The following is a 23756-nucleotide window of genomic DNA, read 5'->3' on the forward strand; positions in this document are numbered from 1 at the left end:
AGGTGTGATCATGATGTATCTAAACTAATACAAGCGGAGAAGAATTCGCTGGAGTATGAGGTATGATATTAAAGTGAACTCATTCAAGACTTCTGGTACCGTATGCGGACGGTCAGTAAAGTGAACCCACATCGGATATGAATAATCCAATACTTTCTGAAGTAGACCCATTGAGTCTATGGACAAGTAGAACTGCGTGGGTGTTAGGCATCCGAGTAATTTTTTTTACTGGAGTCAGGATATTTCAGGCTTTGATAACCTCTGGAATTTGAATATGATCTCAGGGACTGAGAATTCACCATCATGTACGGCTTTGATGGGGGCTCGTTTAAGATCCAGAAGGGGTCTTTCCTTAATATAGTTTATTACATCTTTCTCGTGTGGACCAAAGAAATGCACGCTTTAGCAGACTTTTCGGGTAAGTCTTTTTGTTTTTCCCGCTCCTAAGTGATCTCCTTTCCCTATAGCAAAATTGGCGTACTTATTAAGACATAAACTTTATTTTTCTATTTAACATATAACCTTACTTTTCATAAGGTTACGGCATAGGAATGAATTGTCACTTGGTCGAAGAATGCATGAAAGAGACTTGCGTGTTGATCCAGGCTCGAATAGAATCAGGACTTGTAGAAATAAAATAATATGGGTATATAAGAATGAAATATAATATAATGTGTATTAAGAACGAAACAAGCGATTACTGATGTTTTTTAGGAAATGTCTAACATATCTAATTTCCATCAGTATGGATTTAAAAAGACATTTGAAAATTTGAAACAAAATACAGTAAAAACCTATTCCATTTTCACATTCCCAATTTTCGATGAGTGGGAGATTACTCCATTTATTTAAATATTTTATGTTTGAATCGTGTGTTGTAGGTTACTTGTCTAGGATAATAAAAAGCCATTCAGTTCACGCCTGCGATGGCGAGAGGCTGTATCTCCAATGTCCGAGGCACTCCACCATCACGGTCCTGTCAGCATTATACGGACGCTCCGAACCCGAGCTTTGCCGAAGTCCTGCTTACTCTTTGGAGAGAGCAAGTAACCAAACCTGCTCATCGTTAACTGCTTTGCAGGTAACTATGCATTTTCTGAAATAAATACTACTACACCCGTACTTCACTCGCACAAATCTCATACGTGATTAGTATGAAAGAAAACGCACCTAAAAGCATTCAGACCACTTCTTACTCGAAGTATTTTTGTGTGTGCGCAGGTCTTTTAACACTTTAATTCCAAAATGTTGATGGAACAAGTCCCTGGCCAAGTGTGTGCTTAGCCACAACATTGACAGTCTGTTTCTGCCAGGTACCCACTGCCAGCCATTGGTTCTGAGGCAAACTGACCAGCTCTGCTTTTCCTCTTTTCGGGCTGGTCAAATTACTTTCTTAATATCATTTCTAGTAGTACTCTGGTAACAGGTGCATGAGATTATTTGTTTTTTTGATAAATAAAAATGGCTGGTCAAAATGGATTATTTTGGCAAAATGTGTTTTAAACCAGTCTGTCTTACTCTTTAGAAGCTTCTGGATGAGTGTCAGGGATATCGTGCCTGTCAGCTTCTGGTCAGCAACCATGTTTTTGGACGTGACCCTTGTCCTGGGACACCCAAATATCTTCTGGTGTCTTACAAATGCAAACCAAGTAAGTGATTCTTTCAAAACTGGTGAACGTACGTTTTGGGTTCGATTCTGTACTGCGGTGCCTTCTGTGAGGAGTTTGCGTGTTCACCCTGTGTTTCTGTGGGATTTTGCTGGGAGTTTTTTCCCATCTTTCAGGGGCATATTGGATAGGTTAATTATTGTCTCTAAATTGAGTACACTCAGGGTCTTAAGACCAGGTTTAGTCCTACCTTGCACTTTATGCTTACAGGATAGATGTGTGATTGCCATGACCTTTAACAGGAATAATAATGATTATATCTATGACATAGATTATATCTATGACATTTATCTTTTAACTTAGAAATGAATTTTTTTATGTGTAGTACCCTGGCCTCTTTCAGGAAATGACTGGATATCCTGAGATTAATTATCAAATGAAAAACCAAACAAGCTAGATGGGCCATTCTTACATACTCTGTGTTTTTTCTTCTCCCAGCTGAGCACAAGGCCAAAATCGCATGTGAAAATGAGCAACTAAAACTCCACTGCAAATCCCCTCGTGTGATAAACATCTACTCTGCAGTCTATGGAAGGCAACTGGAAGAAGACAACATCTGCTCTTCACAAGGAAATTCACCTCTTTTTGGTGAGATCATAAAAGCAAACAGTAGGATACTGCAGAATGAAGGCATTTATCACAAAAATCAAGACACTTTGCCACTAATTGGTGTCTCCTGTAATGTTTGGTCTAAGAAAGTTTACATTACTGCAGTAGAAAACATATAGAAAACAAGGTCCTTCACTCTAACACTGTCAGTTCATGTCTAATTTGTAAGTGTTGTAGTAGTAGGCCGTGTTACTGCTTAAAGTGTTAACATCTTCCTTTATATTCTCTGCAGAATGTTTAGACCACAATGCCGTGCACTTCGTGTCGAAGATTTGCTACGCCAAACAGAAGTGCGTTATTTTGGTTGACGACAAACACTTCAGGAACCCATGCTTCCCAGGAACAAGAAAGTATCTCAGCATTGTGTATGCCTGTGGTATGAGTAATATCCCTTTCTTAACAAGACAAAGAGAGAATAGTTACAGTGTTTACGTGAGGGATACACTGTGGGTTATTATTTGGTTATATAAAAGATCGTCGAAGGGAGGTTACAGACACGAAGAGGGAATTTGGCTCATTTAGTAGTTAGAAGCTAACTGAACTGAGGATCTCATCCATCCATTTCTTTAAAGAACCCAGGGTTTCAGCTTCAACCATATGGCTGGATAGCCTGTTCCCTACTCTAACAACCCTAAGTGTAAAGAAGTGCCTCCTTCTCTCAGATTTAAGTGAACTTGCACATAGTTTCCATTTTGTTGACTACTAGTTCGGGTTCCACTGCTAATTCTGAAGAAGTTTACAGGGTTAATTGTGAATACCTTTGAGGATATTGAATACTGGAATTGAGTACTTTTGCAGTCTTTCCCTCAAGCCTGGGTGTTCTTCTCTAGAAGAATATACAATATTCTAAATGTTGGTTACTACTTTATCAAACAATTCTAACATAACACACATATGTAAGTAAGGAAAAAGAAAAGTAGTCACATTACGCAGTTTGCGTGACTAAACTTTCAGGGTAGCTGATAAACTGAAGACAAAATACCACTTAACATATTGTATCAGAAAGCAAATATTTTCCTTCTGTGGGTCAGATGTAATAGCATATACATTTGCCATTGTACTTCGACTACCATTGAGACTTCCTGTAAATCTTCCTGTAAGAGATGAAAATATTCTACCTATTGTAATACTGTCAAAGTTTGAAGTAAACATTTGTAACTTGCTTTTGCTATCATTATGTTAAATATCAGCATAATAATACAACATGACTGTATTTGCTCCAAATTATAGTTTTATTAAAACAAATTAAAGTTTATGAAAACAGAACCAATGAGGAACAAGTACCCCTAGATTGCAAGAATTAATATAACGCACAATACTGGACTCGATTCTTGACCTAGACTTTAAATGAAAACATGTTGCAGTAGATAATGTGTTACAATTTTTAACAGCAAACCCACAAAAAGAACATATAATCACTCAATTTCTAATTAAACTAATTCAGATTTCTGGCATGTTATTTCCTTATGTCTTTACCAAAATTCACATTTGGTCTCTTATAAAACCTCTTCTGATAACATCTTCTGCATAGAGAAATATGCAAAAGTGCATTGCCTGAGTGTAAACTACAACTATAAAGTATAGCATTAATAATTATTAATTATTTTGTATGGGTAACTCACAAATTAAATCATAAAATAAGGAAAAATTAAGGAATAAAGACCTCTCAATCTAAGGAATAAATGCTTTACATCAATATTTTCATACCACTATCCATGGTTATTCCTTTCTAAATATACCCTATATCGAACAGCAGAAGCATGTTAGAAACTGCTGCTTTAAAAAAATCTTGAATCTGTGCCAGGCTCAGAAATGCATTGTGTTTTTCTGACAGTTCCTTGGATATTGCTTAGAGAAGCTGATCCAAGCGTGTTGAATCCTACCTCAGCTCCAAAACAAAATGATGGAAATGGTAAGCTTCTAACAGTAATCTGAGTATTGGTACACTAAGAAAAAACAACACTGAAGTGAAATATACAAATGAAATGGTTACATATTACTGCATTATATATATAGTGGTAAAAATTAATTAGTGCCCTACAATGGACTGGAGTGCTATCAGGGTCTATGGATATGAATTAGTCATACTTATTTCACAACACTACTTTTAATCATGCTTTGTATTGATTAGCTCAAGACAGTCAACCACCAAACAGCCATTTGGTCCTTATTACGGGGTCATCAGCATGGTAAAGCTAAATCTTGATCACTGAAAAAGGATTAATGTGACTCTTAATACAAAACAGCTTTTGCAGTTAGGGCAGATCAAATTAGATGGTACTGAGCAGACATTCAGATGAGGTGTAACCTTTTAGTTTTAACAGGAAAACTTTCTTTGGCCAGGGGTATAACTTTTTGATCTAGTTAAGGATTGTACTCATATCTAATGTCATACTGTATCTGTACTTGTTTCTGAATGTGCGATCAGGCAGATAGGATATTAGCATATATATATATATGGAATCTACTTAAGTGTATAAAAGCATTTTCAATTCTGTGAGATAGGAAAAACAGAAACATTGAATTAATCAAAAGTATATGGCACACATACGTCAGAGAAATGGAACCAAACTGAAGATCATAATACAAGGATTGTAAAATTGGAATAAAAGATATCAAAAGAAGCATATGCCAGACTTTTTCCATTGTTAGAACATGATCATTGTCAGTTGTGGGTGGTGTGCATTCTTTTCAAGAAAAACAAATTGTGCATCACTTTCTTTTATTGTTTTGATGACAAACAGGGCTAATTCTAAAACCCAAAGGATCAAGGCACCCAGACAACAGCAACATTATTGTTAGCAACGCTCTGATGACATACGGTTACTTAAAAGGTAGGGGCATGGTTTGATTGTGATTACATTGTGCAGGATGGTTGGGATTAAAAGAGTAAAAAAAGTAATGTAAAACTGATCTACTTTGTGCTTTGCTCTCCAGAATTTCATAAGCATAGTGTTTTAGATGTTATTGAAATGATCCAAGTTCAAATGCTGTAGATATAGATAAGATTGCGAAATACACTTTTACAATAGTAATGGCTCAGTGCTCTCTTTTCTTCAGAGCATGCTGAAAGAGCTGCACTGCTGTTCATTTCCAGCGTGTGCCTGGGGCTGCTGTGTGCTCTCTGCGCCCTGGCAGTGCAGGTGTCCTGTCCGGGGGGCCCGAGAGCTCACCGGCAGCAGAAGAGCCTGGTTACGGAGGAAGGAGGGAAGGATGAAGAAGAGTCTGAGGAAGACTCAGAGCACAACAGCTCTACGGTCTCCAGTGTGAGGAAGGGTCTCGGCCCCAGTGAAGCCCAGGACACTGCCGAAGCAGCTGACATGGCAGAGAGGATAGCGAGGCGTGACCGAATCCTGCTAGAGATCTGGATGAACACCTGCTTGAATGGGACCAAAGATTCAAGCCAGTATTCCACAGAAAACTGGACAGGTGCTCCATTTCATTAGACAACTTCTCACTGGCTGCATTCAGAATGAAATGAGAGCACCGGAGTACTCCAAAACAGTTCTGTACTCCTCAAGAGACTATAAATGCCATTGCGAAATCTGAAATACAGTGATAAAGAAGGTTATATTTTGACTGAACTTCTGTCTGGGGCCACATCATATTGCATTAATCACTGTGTACTCTATCCACCAAAACAAACTGTTTTTTTTTTCCAGATGTGTTTTTCTAAGTCCATGAAAGCCGAAAGGTCTTTCTGTATGAGGAAGAGAAACTTTCTAATATCTGGGGGGGAGGGAGGAGGTTCTGTTCTGTCGTGGATGTTCTGCAGGAGACATTCAGAACATCCACAGGAAAGCTGTCATTGGAATGCTCCTTTCAGGGCCAGATTCAATACAGGTCAGCCTATGGCAGGAAGGCGGCGATAGCACACACACAAGTAGCATTACTTAATGCTTGATAAAGTCTCTGCAAAAGCAGGCGGCCAGTGATCAAGCATGAACTATGTTAATCATTGTTAACCATAGGAAACCAGCACAAATACTATCCTGCACTTCACTCGCAGGGATAGCAGGTTACGTGGCATTAAAGCTGAAAAGATTTATAACTACCTGGTATCTGTTGCTACTTTTTTTTCTCTTAAAGAATGTCAACAGAAATTAATTTCACTCTTTTGCCTAAGTTGCCTTAGCTGTGCTGTAGAAATGAATTCTTCGTATTCAATAGCTTTCATCCCAGTATGTTTGGCTAACATCTTAATCTGGAAAATAGGCACCAAAACCTGAAAAAAAAACTTTTTAACTACAAATCAAAATGAGTTAAAGACTTAAAGTTACTGGCAAAATCAATACTGTCCACTGATTGAAGCTCAGTACAGATAGGAGGACAAGCTGATAAAGGATAGAGAACAGGAAGTGTTTAATTTAAAAAAACGTGTCTCTTCATTCCATGAGTTACTAGCAATCTGATGTCATTTTAACTACATCTGTTTGGAACTTTTTTTGATGTATGAATATATGAAATCGAACATCTTGCATCTACATCTTGTAGCTAACAAATGGAATGGGCTTTAAAAACATTTGGGAGACCTTTCAAAATTTTAAATGCTACTTCTAAAGGAATATACAGTACATTCTCCATATTCTTGTAAATGTAATTAGCAGATACGGAGAGTATGGTGAAATTGATTAAAATGTTGGAGGTGTAACACCATTCAATGAAACAGAAACAGTGACAAGAGGAAGTGAATCAGTTTTTACATTTGTGTTTCCATTATGGTTCACTAATTTCCTGATCTCAGCAGCTTGTCATACCTTTATAATACTGTTCTTAGGTTTCTTTAGTGGAAAACAAAATACTGTAACATAGTGAAGGTTTGGATTCTTCAGCCTTATGCTTTGTAGAGTGAATGTCTTTCACCTACACTTACAGGGGGAGTGCATAATATGGCAATATCATTTGTATAAAGAGCTGAAGGGTTTTCTTATTGCGAGTGCCAAGAGTGCAGACAAAGAGAGGAAAGGTGTTGCATCCTACTCCCGGGTATTGAAGGAACTCAAATTCCAAATGACAAAATACAGAAGACATTTAAAGCTGATTTCACAAACTGTGGTAAGCTGCTCTCCCATTGCCTGTCTGTCAGTATTTAAACAAAATAAAACTCACCACTTTTTAGTCACTTCCTTAAAACCAGCAAATAAATATATACAGAAAATTAACAATCGGAAGGGAGGCAACATTATGCATCATCCTCTCTTGGGGCCTCTATTCAATTTTTAAAGAAGGAATTATTTTACCTTACTGAAAAGAACTACACATGACTTCACTTTTCCATGTTACCAACCCCAAATATTCTACCATTAATCTTGTATGTGCACAGAATGATTAGACTCCAACTTGGCCTTGAACTAAAAGCGCATCTGTCAAAAAGGGGTCAAAAAGCTAGATGTATATATGTAGATGTATATTGGCATGTTGCAAAATGAACAGAAGAAAAACATTAGTTTAAGTGGTACAGTAAATCCTTCAAGAAACATATTACTGGGCTGAGAAACTCCTATCTTCACCGTGCACCAAAACTTGCCTGTGTCAGTCTACTCAACATTACTGTTTAAGAAACAGGATCCTACACTAGAATTTAGAGCATCAAAGAAATGTTCTTATGTGTCACGATGTAGTGCTTTTACATTAAGGAAACCTTAGTTTTTATGTTGATATACTTGTATATACACACACACATACAGCATACAGTTGTGGTAAATGGTACTCTCACTCTCTACAAAATACATATAGTAACAGCAGTTATGGATACAGAAGGAGAACATATATAATGCTGGGGAAAATGGTATGAAGACTTACTCCACATTATACTGCAGTTTTGGTAATATAATTCTTAAATCCTTATGTTTATTTTTAATAATAAAAGCATTCAAAATTTAGACATTGTTCCAACACAGCTGTTACTATATACAGTAAGTTAAGATACTTGCTAGGCAGCCAATACAGATATCTGTTTTCACCGAGAATTATGCAAAAATGATAAAAGCAATTTTTATATATAAATTTTATTTCTATGTACCTCAGGAAAAATAAATAAGGGGTATTCACAGTTTAGGTTGATCGCTGGGAAATGTTATATAAAAACCTATATTAACAGAGTTGCAAAGCATTTGAGAAAAATCACTCCAAATGTCAGAGGTACCACGATGAAAGCATAACTAAGCTGTAATTTTCTGACTTATCGGGGTGCCCATCTGATATTGGCGAGACCCTGAAACTGCCTCTTCAGCGCTTGTCTGTCTGCCCAGTCAGAGTTCAGGTGTGAATCATCATCAGCTTCTTCCAGTTTCTAGGATCAAAAGGAGTGTTCACAGGAGACTTTAAGGATCTTTAAATGCAAAAGCAATCCAAAAGTTTCAAAATGATATGGACTGCTTATTATAAAGTACAAGGAATGTTATAGCTGCAGATAATTAAATTTATCACCACATTGTGTGATAAAAACACCATTAACAAGGTAGAAAGAGAACCTGCTTTCTACCTTTTGTTTTCTCAGGCCTGCTCAACCTCTGGATTACAGGAAAATCTAATCTGTGGTACACAGGATGTTCATATATTCAGGGATAAGGATATTAAATAGATGCAGAATATTAGAGGTTTAAAAAAAAGATTATACAATTGTTGTTGCAAACTGATATTTCAGCATTTTTAGCCCAGAAACATTATCTGTTAATGTTGTGTTACTGTACTGTAACATTTTCAGTTCAGGGCGTGTGGTCTGTAAATACTGTGTACAGAGTTCAGTATAAATTTTGTTATGGGGAGATAAATGGGTTAAGCCAAAGAAATTTAAAAGAAACACCTACCTTGAGGTCCTCTTGACGCTTGTAGTAATGCAGCATCATCTGCTTCTGATCCTCTGCACTAATCACTGGCTCACGAGCAGGAGCTCCTTGTCCTCGCTTGTTCATATACAATATGAGATTATACATCATTATTTTCCAAAGATAATAACGATGTTCAAAATTTAAAACACTACTGGATAAAGACGCTAGAGCACCACATCCAGAAGTCCATTTCACCACCAACAATTTTAGGACTCGTGTGCCAAACTGAAAACAAGCAAAAAAGCTCCTGTACCACAACTTATTAGGCAATAATGTGCCTGTCACAAAACTAAAACAAAAAACTTGATCTACCATGTCTTGTTGCCACAGCTTGTGAACAGGAGGCTTCCCAGACAAAATACAGGGCAAAGGGCAATTTTTGCCTTTACCAAACCCACTTCACATTATGTGTGATACACTCTTCAATAACAGTACATGAATGAAAGAGGTGTGTGTTACAGTTTACCACATACCTTCTGTATCTTCACCACAATTTTTGTCTTCTCATTTTTTCCCACGTATTCTTGTAGTTTTTTCCCCCTTTGCAACTCCTTTGCTGCCCACCACAGCTGCGACTCTTCTGGAGGAATCACCTGCAATGCTGCCTTAAAGTACCAAAAGGTAAATAAAGTGATGTGGAAGTGTGATAGAGAATGAAATAAAAATATTATATGCATATACAGAACTTAAAAGATATAATCTACACTGAAATGTGTAGTAGTGCATTCATTTCCATGTTGTTACAGTTTTGTTTTCAGTGACGTGAATGTAATCATTGTTTTCCCTGCTTAGGTCCAGAAAGTTTTTACTATGAAGTCCACCACACTCTGTTTCAGAGACCTTTTCCAGATCATTCCTCTTGGGCTGTGGCTTTGTGCAGAGGTGCATGTTTGATTACTGTGGGAAAATATGTTCAAGTACATCCAACTGTTGTGGCCTGTGTGTTTATCATGTCAAACGTCCTTACTGTTTTATTGCTATTAGTGGTGGGTCCCAATCTTTATATTCATTTAATGAAGATTGCTAAATTAACTGGTTTGGAATTACACTACTTTGGTAATGTCTCAGCCTGAAGTGCCAGATCAATTTGCTGTCCTGGATGTTACCAGTTTGACCAGTCCATGTCGCTGATGGGCACTTACTGTGCACCAGCAGCCGGTATTGCAGGCACAGGGCTGAACAGGCTTGCCTGCAATTAGTGGCTCTTTGAGAAAATATATATATACTAAGTGTCACCTTTATCTTGCCAAGGCTAGTCTAATGAAAGGGATCACAGGGTATCTACCTGTGTGCCTGAGAGGTCTTCTTGATCTTCAAACTCCATCCTGACTGGGTCATGTGGAGGAAGCCCCATTGGATAAACTATCATAACTGCACCCCGGAGTTGATCAAGGGCATCTTTTATCATCTCCAGAGTTACACATACATTGGCTTGAACTTGTTTCTGAAAAAGACATTTCAAACAGCTTTAGTACAAATCAGTCTAAAAAAAACTACTAAAAGTTTCCACTAACTGAAATATAGTCCTGTACGACTGTCTGTATAACATTTGTACCAACTTCTGTCATAGTTCACTCATCATCGTACACATTTAGAAGCGGATATGTTGAAACAAGACTTCTTAATCAAAATGACCTGTAGAATGATACACACTTCATCTGACTGAGTAATTAGCAGTCAGATGGAGATAAAAACCACGAAGAGGAAGAAAGCTGTAAGGATAAGCTGTCTGCATAGAATAAAACAGTCTTCTGGCTAACTGAGAAGAACAGTGAAGAGGAAAACTGTTTCAGTCTGAGTCTAGACTCCAGGCTGTAAGGAGGTAGTGAATGAGAGCTGTGGTGCAGGGAGTTTTCTTTAGTAACGGACTGAGGTGGCTTACAGGTCTGTGAGAAAATATAGCGGAAACACAGCTTAGGTCTGTACTGAGGACCGCCTGTCCAGCTCCTGTGATGCTTGTTTGGTAGTTTGTTAGCTAGGCTCCATGGGGTTGAAATGCCAAAAAAAAGAAAGGGCCAGCTGAACCAGATCTAATAGGATGTGTCAGTGGCTAGAAGACCACAGCTGAGAGAGGAGTCTAGATGCAGTAGCACAGGATGAGTCTTGAATACTCCCTGGGCCTCACACCATCAGCAAACAGATGTAATTACACAATCAGACCAGGTGTGCCTCATTCAACATTTTTTTTCAATCAGAGGTGTCTTCCTTTCAAAGCTATCTCCCACTACCTCACACATACTTTACATAGGTTAAATGCATACAACAAGGCAATGCCCACAGGTAAACCAAAATATCTTGCTGAAGAAGCAAGGAGAGAAATTACACATCACTGTGTAATCAGTAAAGAGTTTTTTTACTGTCAGGAACCATTAATCCACAACCATTTTGTTGTAAAATCTAAAATTCTGTATATTTCAAAACTTCATAAATACAGGTGTCAAAATATGGATTTAAAAGAAAAACTCTTACCTTAGAAATTAATGCGTTAGCTTCCTCTATTGTTTTTTTTAACACTTGTTTCATTTTTTCATTTGGAGCTGGAACGAGAAAAGGCATCGTAAAAATTACTAAGAAAAGAAGAGGAATAATAATTTATCAAATCAAATAATGCTACCATGATACATAAAATATTAAATTGTAGTTGTATTTTACATATTGACAACTATCGGCACCAGAAATGTCCCTATGTCTCAGTTTGAAAAAATCCTATTCCAGCTATGTTATTGGAAAATACTCTTGTTCTATAATAATTGCTAGGGTCAACCCTATTTCTTTCTTTCAACACCATGAATGCACCAATCAAATTGCTCCTTGTCTGCTTTTTATTTGGATGAGGCTAAAATATTTGGTTAGTCGTCAAAGCTTAAGCCTTGCATGAAGTCTAACAGCCTTTGTCCGGATCTTGTGCCCCTTTAGAAAAATATGATTCATGTTGCTCGTTTTTGTTTTTACTGACATGTGGGCATTTCAAATTTCATTTCATACAAAAAATACCCTCATGCCATCACAGAAATAACAGCCATCTGAGAAAACACCTCTGAGAAAAGACCTTGTTAGAAATGTCTAATCTTCCAAGGGCACGTCACCATGACAATAAGGAATCTACTCTATAGAATAAAACAGACTTCCCTGAATAAGGGACACTTTTTTATGAATACAGAGCAGTTACGCATTAGAGGAGGCCATTTATCCCACCTAGTCTGTTTGGCAGTAGTTAATTGATCCAGGGATCTCATTCAGCCTTTCTTGAAAGAAACCAGAGGATCGGAAGAAACCGGAGGATCGGCTTTTTTCATACCCTGGCCATTCCTTCTTCCAATCTCATCCTTTTTGAACTCGGCTCCTCCACAAGGCACACACTTCTCTGCCCACCCATCCCGCAGCTTAAGGTCCTCGATCTGCTCGTCCGTCAAGCCTTGCATGTTTGGAGGGAGGGTAATCCCATGCTCTGCAAGCTCTTCCATTTCTTGTGACAGTAAATATCGGAAAAGATTAGGATACTCACATGACATACCGTCACATGAGAAAAACAAAATCACACATACAGTATACAACCAATGAGCAAACAACAGACTTTTATCCATCTATCCATTTTCTAACCAATTCATTCAATCCTGGCAAGCAACCAGTGCAAGGCAGGATACACCCTGGACTTAACGCCAGTCCATTGCAGGGCACATACACACACACACTCACACCAGGGCCAGTTTTCTCAAAAGCCAATGAACCTTCCAGTATGCTCTTGGACTGTGGGAGAAAACACACACAAACACGGAGAGAACAAACAAGCTCCATACAGACAGAACCCCCAGATTCAGAATTGAACCCAGGGCCCCAGCGCTGCGAGGCAGCAATGCACTGTGCTACCGTGCTTCCCAAAGAATATAAAAACACAAAATAAAAATGGATGATGACTGGCCCTGACATGCAGCGTATTGCGTGTGTACACAGACAACACAGGGACGCACCTGAACAAATCCTGTCCACTTTGAGTCTCCCATTATAAATCGCTGTAACCTGGCTGATCAGCTCATCCACCGCAGTGTCAACGGTAGTGTTGAAGAGAAACTGGCTGTCGTCTCCGCGTTTCACGTGCAACTGGACCATTGCTTAGAAGCACACTAAAAACAGGTCACGTTTCAGAAAGAGCAATAACGAGGGGGGATCGATCTCACTGTAATAGACATTTTAGGCGTACTTAATCATCGTAAAATGCTGCAGTTATCAAATACACAGGAACATTGGTTACCATGGTTACAAAACACAAACAGTTTGTCAATCTTTTTTTTACTAAAAATAAAAGTACTCAGAATGCTAACATTTTCTTTTTCAAACCACTCTTAAGTGTAACATTTACATTTTCGTGGAAAAAAACAAATTTCATTACCTCTTTAAGTATTTTCGAAGAGCGAACAAGTAAAACTACCTCCACCAGAGTAACTACAACCGGCCAGTTCTGAGGTAAAAACGCTAACGCACAAATACTACTTCCGGTAAATTACAGTCGTTCCGGAAAATCATGGGGCTTACCGTATTATCACTGGTATAAACGACTACCTTTGCACACCGTTTCAATAGTGTTGTCGATTTCTTCAAACATAATCCAAAATTACAAAATTGAAAACAAATCATGGTGGCACAGTGGTTAGCATTACTGCCATGCATTCCAGGGACCCTGGGTTCAATTCTGGACCTGAGCTGCTATCTTTGTGGAGTCTGTATGGTATCCTAATGTTTCTATGGGTTTCCTTCAACTGTCCAAAGACATCCTGAGAGGTTAATTTGTTTCTGCACAATTTGTCTTTTCTGGACACTCCACTCGAAGTGCTTTAGAGGTAATGGAGACTACCCTCCGTCGTGCAGCACCCACCTGGATGATGCAGCAGCAGCCATAGTGTGCCAGCACGCTCACCACACATCAGCTATCAGTGGGGAGGAGAACAGAGTGATGAGGCCAGTTCATAGATGGGGATTTTTTAGGAGGCCATGATTGGTAAGGGTCAATGAGAAATCTGGCCAGGATGCCAGGGTGACAGCCCTACTCTTTTCAAGAAACAGCCTGGGATTTTAAATGACCATAGAGAGTCAGGACCTAGGTTTTACGTCTCCTCCAAAGGATGTCGCTTTTTTTACAGTATAGTGTCCTTGTCACTATACTGGGGCATTAGGACCTACACAAACTACAGGGTGAGCACCCCCTACTGGTCCCACTAACACCTCTTCCAGCAGCAGTCTTAGCTTTCTCAGGAGGTCTCCCATCCAGGCACTGGCCAGGCTCACACCTGCATAGCCAGTGGGTTGCCTGTTTTGAGTTACAGGGTGGTCTGCAATGGACTGTGCATCCTGCCCACCCTTACACCCAGTGCTTCCTAGGATAGGCTCCAGGATACCGTGCCCCTGAATTGGATAAGCTGAAAAATTATGTGATGATCATGTGAAATCAAATTGAGTTTTTAAAAACTCCCCATATGAGATCACCAGTGAGATTAGTTGACATTAAACCTGGTTTATGTAATGCTGGCAATATTATTTTCGATTGTGTAAATGCACGCGTTTGAACACTTTTGAAATTTACCAATAATGTGTTGAGTCAAAGGAGGGATTAGAACATTTCAACATTTCAGATATCTCTGAGGCCTTCTAACATGTACTGTAGTAAATTTTTTCCTTTTAATTGCTTAAAGGTTTTACAGGCACTAAACTAGAGAATGCTGGCTACTGTGGCTGACTGGAAAACTATTCTTGCTGTCTGGGCTAAGGAAGATTAACCTGGCCCAACATCCAAATGTTCATTTCAAAACTCCATTTAAAAAAAAATTGCATATTTTCCTTGTCTTGTCATACATGATTCTATCCTCCGTGAGGCACGCCGTCATTCTTCTGCAAGAATTACCTTGTGTTAGAAATATAGCCTCAAAACAGGTCAAATTTGGAGAGTGGAACCAGATTCAGTATGCCTCTCCAACAACTTTCAGGCTTTGTTTGACAATTATAAAGACAGCAAAACCTGAAAGACCAATAGTCAAGATTCCCAGATATATTCCAACACTCCAGAACCCTTTACTTGGTCCACACTGCCAGCAGCATACTGTCTCCCATAATATGCAAGATGAACACATTTTTATATATTGATTTCCATTTATTATTGCATACATACAACACCAATTATCTCACCCATAATGCACAATTAACAATGCACTTTATTGTGGTACTTTCACAATTGTTATCTTATGAATTGCAGCTTTTATTAGGTACAGAGAAGAAAAAACAGAACATGGTCAACAAAACACAGGACGTTCACCGATTAGTAATTGAGGGACACAAATCTCACACAAAAGGAGGTTTTACCTCTAAAAAAATAAATTTAATAATGTTTATCACACGCAACGGAAACCTGAAGCGATTGCTAAAGTTCTAAAATGTATGCTTCGGCCATACTGCATTGACCTTAATAGCATAAATGAATTTAGTGGTTTATCACCAATAACCATAAAGAAATCACTTTCTGCTTGACAGTATACTTTACCAGTGTTGAGTAATATATTAATCCAGAGTTTTGGATTGTACAGACGAAATGACTATTTAAAAGTGAAAAGAGAGCAGTAAATACGAGAAGCATTTCTACCTGGTTCAAAAGCCCCTGATTTACATTTTAATCTAAATATCCAGTCCCTTCAGTAAAATAGTGCAAGACGTGTACTAATGGCCAAGTGGAATATTGTCTTACTCTTCAGCAGTGCTTGGAGAACATTTTGATCCTTTTGTGCAAACAATGTGAAGACAACACCCTTATCTGGGAAACCACATTTTTTTAAAGCAATGTTTTATAAACATTAATGACCCAAATCACAGACAGCAACCAAACTGGGTTCAATGTCAGATCTGTAAAGATAGTTATCAAGTTTGATTAACACTGGTAACACTTAACACTAGTTTATGGGATTTAAAAGTTACATATATTACCACCAGGAAAACACTGTTGACTGTCCCAATTTACTGTACACAGTTCCAATTCAAGATTTTTGTCGAAACACAACAGAAAGCACTCATTTAACCAAACCATTTGGTAAAAGCTCCAGATTTTTTTCCTTTTTAGTCAACTTAAAAAATCTGCAGCCCTAAAATATGAAAACTGTTTCTTGTAACAGCTGAAAGTAAAAAATGACAGGGTGTTACCGACTCAGAGCACTTCTCCACATACTGTTAAGTATACAGAATAGAAGAATTCCAAACGTTTGCTTTGTGTGTCACGGAACACTATCAGACCATCACCAGAACTACAGAGCACCACAAGAATGACATTAAGAGCCACCAGAGGGTTGGTTCATGGACAGAGCCGGGGTGCCTACACTACCTCAGTACACAGAATAATTGACATGCAATACAAATATCCCAGAAAATGGGCATAATTGTGCAGATAAAGCAATTCATTATGAAATGTATTTCATGACAGGGGCATCATTTCAGTGTCAAGAATAATTTGATTAGAAGGTCCAATATTTAAAGGCTGGGAGCCTAGCAAAAGCCTAGAAAAAAAAAGTCTTCTTAACCCAAAAATGTCACATCAGATGCAGACAACCCTGCCAAGTTGACTGTTACAGCTGTGAGGCGATGAAAGAGGCTAAGACAAGCTAGTTGTTTGCATGGAGGATTGTTTTTCATCCAGGCAGATGAGGTCTTACATCACTTGGAAAAGACCCCTAAAGAACAACCCTTATTATACACTGAAGAGGCGCAGTTTGACTCATTGCCAACTGGCGGCACATTTTCCTTGAATATCATCCTTGATTTACTCTACAGTTTCCACAACTCACCAGCACGGCTGCAGGATTTACTACAGTACACTTACTTGACAATTACAGCGAACACTCACTGGCCAAAACGCTGGAAACACACTGAAATATGTATTGGGTCTCGCGGAGCATCAAGAAAAACTTGAAAATGAGTTGCATTCATGTTAACGTATCTGTAGGCCAATCCCATGTCATTGTTTTTGCAGGACTGCTTTCAGTTCCAGTTTGATGACAGTAACACTATGTGGGACTGAACTGCTAATACTACCACCAGCTCCACCAGTTTTCAACAGGACTGGAACCTATTGACTGCAGGCAAGGTAATGGAAGTGTGTCTTATTAAAGCCACACCAACTATACAATGTCTACCAATGACAGCGCCTTTACATGTGGAATTTCTAGCATTTTGGGCAATGAGTGTTCTTCCAAGTACTTATTTTAATGTAATATCTACGATTTAGTGAAAAAAAGCTCTGTCACTCTAACTCTACATCCATACTTTTCTGTAGCAGTTACAGCACAAGGATCATCACCAGTCTAACAACAGCACAGTACTTGTCATGATTAGTTTGATTTTAGATCCAGTTCTAAATGTACCATCTCTACATGAAATTACTAGAAAAACTGAAAATGCACACATACAGCACACAAAGTACTTTTTTATAAATATATATGAACACAGGAAGTGCACATTAACCTGTTGTAGACAGATTAAAATAAAAAAAATATGCACATCAGATTCATTGAATAAACAACAGCACTTTTAACAGCTTTGGATTAAATAAGGTAGCATGAAGTATAAAAGGAACTGTACAACCAGCTGTTGGTTCAGTCCAGATACCTCTGCAGAAGACAGTTATTTATTTTTCTTTTTATATTTGGCTTCAGCACACACAATGTAGCCTATTGAAAACAAAGCTTCAGTTCAAAAGAGACTTTTTAAGATGATTTTTATACCAATGCAGCAGAGCAACAATGCTAAAACTGGTAGGTTGATAAAAAGTGTTTTTCTCCCCCAATTTATTATCTCTATCACTTTTAAAACCAAAAATGCAAAACAGAACTGGGTCAAAAGAATTCAATATCGACTAAAGCAGGCCTTCTTCTGTAAGTCCAGTTTCATGTTGTGATCCTATATTTTTCACAGATCAAATCGTGTTCAACAATACTGAAATTATGGGTTTAGAAAGAGGTGCTAAAGTGCTTAGAAAGCGTACATTTATCAGGTGCTTGTCTCTGTGACACTGCTGCTCAGGTAGCTTAAATAAATTATTTAGAATCTCAAAACAGCCAAAATACAACTAGTGACTTTCCCAGTGGTTAATTCCATATGTTTTATCTTGCATTTTGGTTTTCTTGTACAAATTCCAAAGTACTTTCTTTTGAACCTTTTGACAGAAGCTGAAACTAGATTTTACACTCATTTTTAATAAACCAATGCATTGTGCTGGACGCTGCCTCAAACTGCACTCCAGGAACGAAGAAATAGGAATCAGGACGTTAATATTTGAAATACATAAATAATGTCTAATGAGCAGCTAAAGATAAACAGTAGCATGTCCTCAAAGAATTTCAATATAGTTCTATATACAAACACGTGCATATTTATACAGTACCATTCAAACATCTGGGAAATAAATACAAGCAAACCTTTTTGTTTGTTCACTGTAATCACCATGATTCACAAATATATTTGCATTCTTGAACATATATATATTTTACACATTGATATCTAAGAGCTAGGGTGGACCAACATATCCTCCCTCTACTGAGACAATTAAAGACAATTAAAAATGTGACAACACACTCTGAGGAGTGTATGTGCTGTCTGAAAAAACAGCTTTGAATACCTGAATATCAAAAACGTTTTCTTTAAACACATAAGTACTTTCCTTACATTACTGAAAAGGATCTAGAACAAAATTTTTCCCAAAATTTAAAATGCTGATCAAATATGTAACCCTACAATGATATATTGATATCCTACAATAAACAGACCAGCGCTCTCCGTAGCTGTATAGCTTTCCCAAAATAAGGAGTAGAAGTTTGTCTGTTATTACAGTTATGAAACATTCTCCTCTTTAAAGTCACAAATACATTCTAAAGGGAAGACAGCCGTTCAAATGCTGTAAAGATATTAATAATACAGATTTAGAAGACGGACCCGCTCTAGTTCATAGGAACTACCACATTAAATATCCAACTGCCCAAAATGTATATCAGTTCAATTATACAACTTTCCTCATAACAGGAAGATCACTCAGCTGCCATCACAACTAAACAACATTCCCACCAGCATTTGTAGTACATTATAAAAGAGGCAATAGATGTCTGCTCAGGAATGCAAAGATATTAGTAAACATTGTTCAACTCTCTTTATGTTTTGTTTCCATAGAGAACTGCACATACACTTACACATATTAGGCTTGCTCCTTTTTAAACATTTATTTTTAAAAATCCACAAATAAATTCATCTTTAATAATTTCCTGTTTTTCTTCTTTATTTAACAGTTCTTTCAACCTCTGCAGCTTCAAATAACTATGCACAATGAAAGTTTTTAATGGTATTCCCGATTTAGATATGTATTTCACCAGAGACATGACTTTCAAATGTAAATTTTTTATTTCATTTTACTTTAATGTGATTTTTAATGTGACAGAGACTCATCTGTAGCACTGCAGTTACCCAGCACCTGCTGGCCAATAAGCTGTAAACTGTTAGATACTAACTAAGCAGTTAGAAAAAGACATGTTTAAATGAACTTAACAGAAACTACCTGAATCAAAGTGCTTTTATTTTATTATAATAATGTCCGAAATAAAAATGTAAAAAGGAACAAGCCTATAAATATATATCCATACAAACTGTACAATTCCTGACAAAATTAAAATAAGACAGCAGAAATGCATATTTTTGACTAAAATGTTACATATTAAAATGGAACAAATAATCAATTCCTCATCAATGAGAATAGTGCTTTAAACCCAACTAGACATGGCAGCTGAGATTAACTGAAGGAAAGTTTACACAGCTACTGTATGGCAAAGAGTGAAAAAGGTTGTGATTGAAAAACGACTATAAGTTGTTTTGGGTTAAGGCCGTACAAATTTATAAAAAGAAAATGTTTACTGTCTTTTTCCATGCTAATGTGTAGTATTGCTTAATCAATACTATGCATTTCTAATATACGTAACATTTATATCAATCATAAACCCATATCAACACGTATTTACTTTTAACTGTTTACTCCTAATTTACTAAATCTACGTTTTTGTAAACTCTTTTGAAGTGAGAAAGCTGTTGGTCGAACCCGTGTCTATCTGTGGGCTGTGGGAATTTGGTCTTGTGAAGAGTGGAGGCGTGGGGCCTCGGAGTGCCGCGGCTGGGGGTGCCCCCCAGTTGCTGCCCAGGTCAAACCCCGAACTGGGGAACAGGCTCTGTGTGTCGACAAAAGGGGCGCTCGAAACAGGGGGCGCCGCTGGCGGCCTTCGTGCTGCCTGGCAGAAGTCGTTGTCGTCGTCAAAGGTGACCCACTGCTTTTTCTGGGTCTCCTCAGCGTTGACCTTCTCTAGGATGGGGCCTACAGAAAGCTCGGCGTTTTGACTGAACCCAGACATCGTTCTGTGTGGGAAGGGCGGAGCTCCCGGAACGGAGATGGGAGGCGTAAGCTGGCTTCCAGAGGTGACGGGCTTTCCAGTGAACGGGTTGGAGCTGACGGCCTGGGTGTCAGACAGAAAGGGGTTTGGAGACACGCGTATGGTTTCTGTTGATTTACTGCGAGAGGGAACAGGGGGTAACTGCAGCACAGGTTTAGGGGCTTCCTTGCCATTCGCAGAGCTCTGTGATAAGGGAATTAAAAGGGAAAGCGAATCTGGGAAAGTGGACACACGAGGCACTGGCCTTTGAGAACAACTTCTGGTCAAGGACTGGGTCTTTGGCCAGGGACTGGAAAGCAGATCAGATGAAAGCAGATTGAAGGGGTCGGTCTTCCATTGTGCTTCTTGGATGCCATTCACTCCATTGGTCTGCAGAAGGACAGAACATAGAAATGAATAAAACATCACTAATAAAACAGATTCGCCTACTGACAGTTATCAACTTTGCCATGCTAGCCAACTGTACAAGACACAATAAGGTAGGATTAATGTTCTCCAAAAGTTTTCATTCTTTCCAGCGGAAATGGTTGACAGTATAGAATGCATTTTTGATTGAAGAGCTTTCTGTTTAATAGTATATAATAGTATTTTCGCTATTCTGTTAAGCCTCATTGTAGCAAATGAGAATTCTCTCTTGATTACTTCCAACCTGTTGGCTTTCTGGTGACTGCAATACTTATTACTAAAAGAGGCAGCTAGATAATAATGAATAAACCATCCTGTGTAATTATCATTATTGGCTCCTTGCCTATAGATCTTTAGATTCAAATTTGAACTTCTTCATATTTGCCCTTATGGATTTTTCTGAACTTGTGAATGATATTTTTTGTACTTTGTACGTCATTGCTCTCTGTACTTGTTTTAATTCCTTAAGAGCAACCTTAAGATCCTCAATGTGATAAGAAGCTGAACAAAAATCACAATGCTTGTTTAAATTAAGAAGTGAAATATAAACTAACACCAAACTTCGGAACTGATCATTCTGCTGCTAACAAAATTGATGACAAAGCAGGTGGGATTAATTTTCACATCTCCCCCTGTAGCTTACTTCATTCAAAGGAAAAGATCAGAAACCACAGGCTATCCTCTATATTTTTGTCTGAATAACTTCTGAAATGTATGGGAACACAAAGGTGACTCTGTATAAGCTCCCTACCTGAACCTACTGTACATTAGTATTGGCAGTATGGCAGCACCATCACCTTCAGAATGCCAGTCAGGTCAGCTTGCTGCTGAACTCAATGCTTTAGTCTTTAGGCTCTTATGGAGGTCCTAACTAGAATCCTCCCCTGTGCCTTAAATGTCATGCTTATAAAGCAGGTCATGCAGCACAATTCAGCAAGAAAACAGATCTGGAAAAAGCAGTAATCATTCTCAAACTTTCTTAGCTCCAGGATATTGACACATATTCTGAATTATTATGGCACAAATGTATGAATTTTGTTTTAATCTCAACTGTTACTAAGCCATTGCCGTCTACTACTTATAGAGAACAAATTATCAGTTGAGTATCTGGTCTAACCTAAAGGCTACTGCAAACAGTACCATTTTATTAATAAATTCGACATCATTTGCTGTTAAAAGACTGTAAAACAAAGAACAAAAATAATATACCTTAATATATCTTATATATCTTAATATAAACAAGTTATACCCATCAGGCAGAGTACAAAACATTAAAAAAGCAATTATTGACCAATACATAAAAAGAGACATTAAAAAGGCAACCAGTGCCATTGGTTCTTATACTCACATATTGTGTTTTTAGCGCCCTTTATTATTTTTAAACATTGCCAGTACATATGACTTTTTTCTTTATGTTGTGCACTAGAAAAAAGACTGTGTGTCTTATTTGCCTGGCAACAGAATATTTAAGTTATTGCACTGTGTGTCTATCACAGTATTCTTTTATATTTTGAAAGTTTTTTGAAACACAGGCTGCTAACAAATTTAGCTTACAGCTACACCCCTGCACCATGCAGGGAAAATTTGCCTGTATGCCCACCTGTCAGAGACAGTCAGTATTTCACACACCAAGAGCTCCACTATGCCTTGCAGGTGAGTTAGCATTGGAGAAGCGGCCTGCCTCTCAGTCTGGTCACTATAAGCTGGCAAGTGCCGTGCAGGTCCCAAAACGTACGTTAGCTTATCTTGGCTTAGCTCTTGACCTTGGCAGCGCTCAGGTCAGCCAATTAATCAACAGATCAGTCAATTTAGTTTCATCTTGCGCTTTTCAATTCAGAACATTATAAAGGCACATTACATACATTTTACATTAAAATGTACTGTAAACAATTAGGATCAGTGTGCTGCTCTTGACCCCCGGGCAATGACACAGTCCAGAGGTGAACCAAACCAGCCACTTGGGAACACCGAATAAAAACAGGGTAACACACAACAATCAATGAGAGCCCCTGCCTTCATGTCTTTATATTTGAGTACCAGTTCACAACTAACAGGCAAGCTCTTGTTTGTCCAAAACCAAGAAATCCTTTCTTAAAGGCAACAGAAGTCTTTGAACAAAATAACACATTAATAGTTATAATGATTTCAGTAAAGCTCTCAGCAGTGAAATGATATGTTTGAGTTAGTTAAAAATAAAATCCACAGTTATAAAAGAAAAGATTACAGCAGTGCTGGGTGATAACCAGGGAACAATGGAAGAAGCCAAGTATCTGAAATGCCTTGAATCATGTAGGTGGATGGAAAATAAAAAAAGTAAAACGAAGTGAAATATGTAGGTCATGTCAATGTATGAAATCGAGTCATACATTGGTTTGCAACTAGAAAAGCTAACAGGGAGGTCACAATAAGGCTGAAAGAGTTAAATACCTGTCACCCTGAGGATTGCTCCTGCTTGTGAAAGAGAGAGATAGAAATCAGGTGAAGGAAATATATGAGAAGGATACAAAATTTAAGGGCTGAAATTCTCAGTGGAAATCTGGACCGACCTAGAAGAGCGTATATTCCTACCAAAGGAGAACTTTAGATGTTTTTAGATCTGCAAAGTCATACGTGAAAGAGGTTCAAGCTCTTTTTCGCCATTTAAATTTATCAGGAAGTACCTATGTGGTTACAGGCAGCACCAGGAAAGGAGGCAGCTCCTATACCCTGTAAAGATGTGAACAACATGCAAACAGCTTGAATGATAATTCACATCTAGGCTGTCTAGTGGCAGCAGAGAAAGTCTGTTAAATCTT

The 23756-nt window shown here is 38.1% G+C and overlaps 3 protein-coding genes across 4 annotated transcripts in view; 1 reads left to right on the forward strand and 2 right to left on the reverse strand.

The window, feature by feature from the left end:
• Nucleotides 1–208: 208 nt before the first annotated feature.
• On the forward strand, nt 209–6951 carry eva1c (eva-1 homolog C (C. elegans)). 2 transcript variants are annotated; one of them, XM_088921495.1, is made up of 8 exons: nt 209–418; nt 882–1081; nt 1526–1649; nt 2106–2255; nt 2509–2652; nt 4111–4188; nt 5021–5110; nt 5337–6951. In XM_088921495.1, the coding sequence occupies exons 1-8, from the start codon at nt 304–306 to the stop codon at nt 5720–5722; spliced, it is 1287 nt and encodes a 428-aa protein (XP_088777621.1). In that variant the 5' UTR covers nt 209–303; the 3' UTR covers nt 5723–6951. The 2 variants fall into 2 exon arrangements, with proteins under 2 accessions (XP_088777621.1, XP_088777622.1); XM_088921496.1 differs by having other exon boundaries at nt 1529–1649; nt 5337–5802.
• Nucleotides 6952–8268: 1317 nt separating this feature from the next.
• Nucleotides 8269–13576, reverse strand: cfap298 (cilia and flagella associated protein 298). The gene is made up of 8 exons (XM_088921559.1): nt 13494–13576; nt 13075–13227; nt 12405–12572; nt 11576–11643; nt 10392–10550; nt 9580–9711; nt 9086–9181; nt 8269–8568 (listed from the first exon to the last, which is right to left on the reverse strand). Exons 2-8 carry the CDS (start codon nt 13211–13213, stop codon nt 8458–8460), a joined length of 873 nt encoding a protein of 290 aa, XP_088777685.1. The 5' UTR covers nt 13214–13227; nt 13494–13576; the 3' UTR covers nt 8269–8457.
• Nucleotides 13577–15289: 1713 nt separating this feature from the next.
• Nucleotides 15290–23756, reverse strand: part of synj1 (synaptojanin 1) — a 64987-nt gene continuing 56520 nt past the window's right edge. Inside the window, exon 29 of the mRNA XM_088919963.1 lies at nt 15290–20925. Within this exon, the coding sequence (XP_088776089.1) occupies nt 20164–20925 (762 nt within the window). The 3' untranslated portion in view covers nt 15290–20163. The remainder of the gene's footprint in view (nt 20926–23756) is intronic.

This window comes from Atractosteus spatula, chromosome 7 (assembly GCF_055471065.1).
Source record: "Atractosteus spatula isolate fAtrSpa1 chromosome 7, fAtrSpa1.hap1, whole genome shotgun sequence".
NCBI classification, from domain to species: domain Eukaryota; kingdom Metazoa; phylum Chordata; class Actinopteri; order Semionotiformes; family Lepisosteidae; genus Atractosteus; species Atractosteus spatula.

What these genes read in the sequence shown, in the direction of transcription:
- eva1c (XM_088921495.1), top strand. Translation starts at nt 304, where the DNA reads ATGTACGGCTTTGATGGGGGCTCGTTTAAGATCCAGAAGGGGTCTTTC. An exon ending in AGGAAATTCACCTCTTTTTG is followed by an intron (nt 2,256 to 2,508) that starts GTGAGATCATAA and finishes TATTCTCTGCAG; the next exon opens with AATGTTTAGACCACAATGCC. An exon ending in AAAACAAAATGATGGAAATG is followed by an intron (nt 4,189 to 5,020) that starts GTAAGCTTCTAA and finishes GATGACAAACAG; the next exon opens with GGCTAATTCTAAAACCCAAA.
- cfap298 (XM_088921559.1), bottom strand. Translation starts at nt 13,213, where the DNA reads ATGGTCCAGTTGCACGTGAAACGCGGAGACGACAGCCAGTTTCTCTTC. An exon ending in TTGTGGTGAAGATACAGAAG is followed by an intron (nt 9,182 to 9,579) that starts GTATGTGGTAAA and finishes TATATGAACAAG; the next exon opens with CGAGGACAAGGAGCTCCTGC. An exon ending in AGCGTCAAGAGGACCTCAAG is followed by an intron (nt 8,569 to 9,085) that starts GTAGGTGTTTCT and finishes TTTTGATCCTAG; the next exon opens with AAACTGGAAGAAGCTGATGA.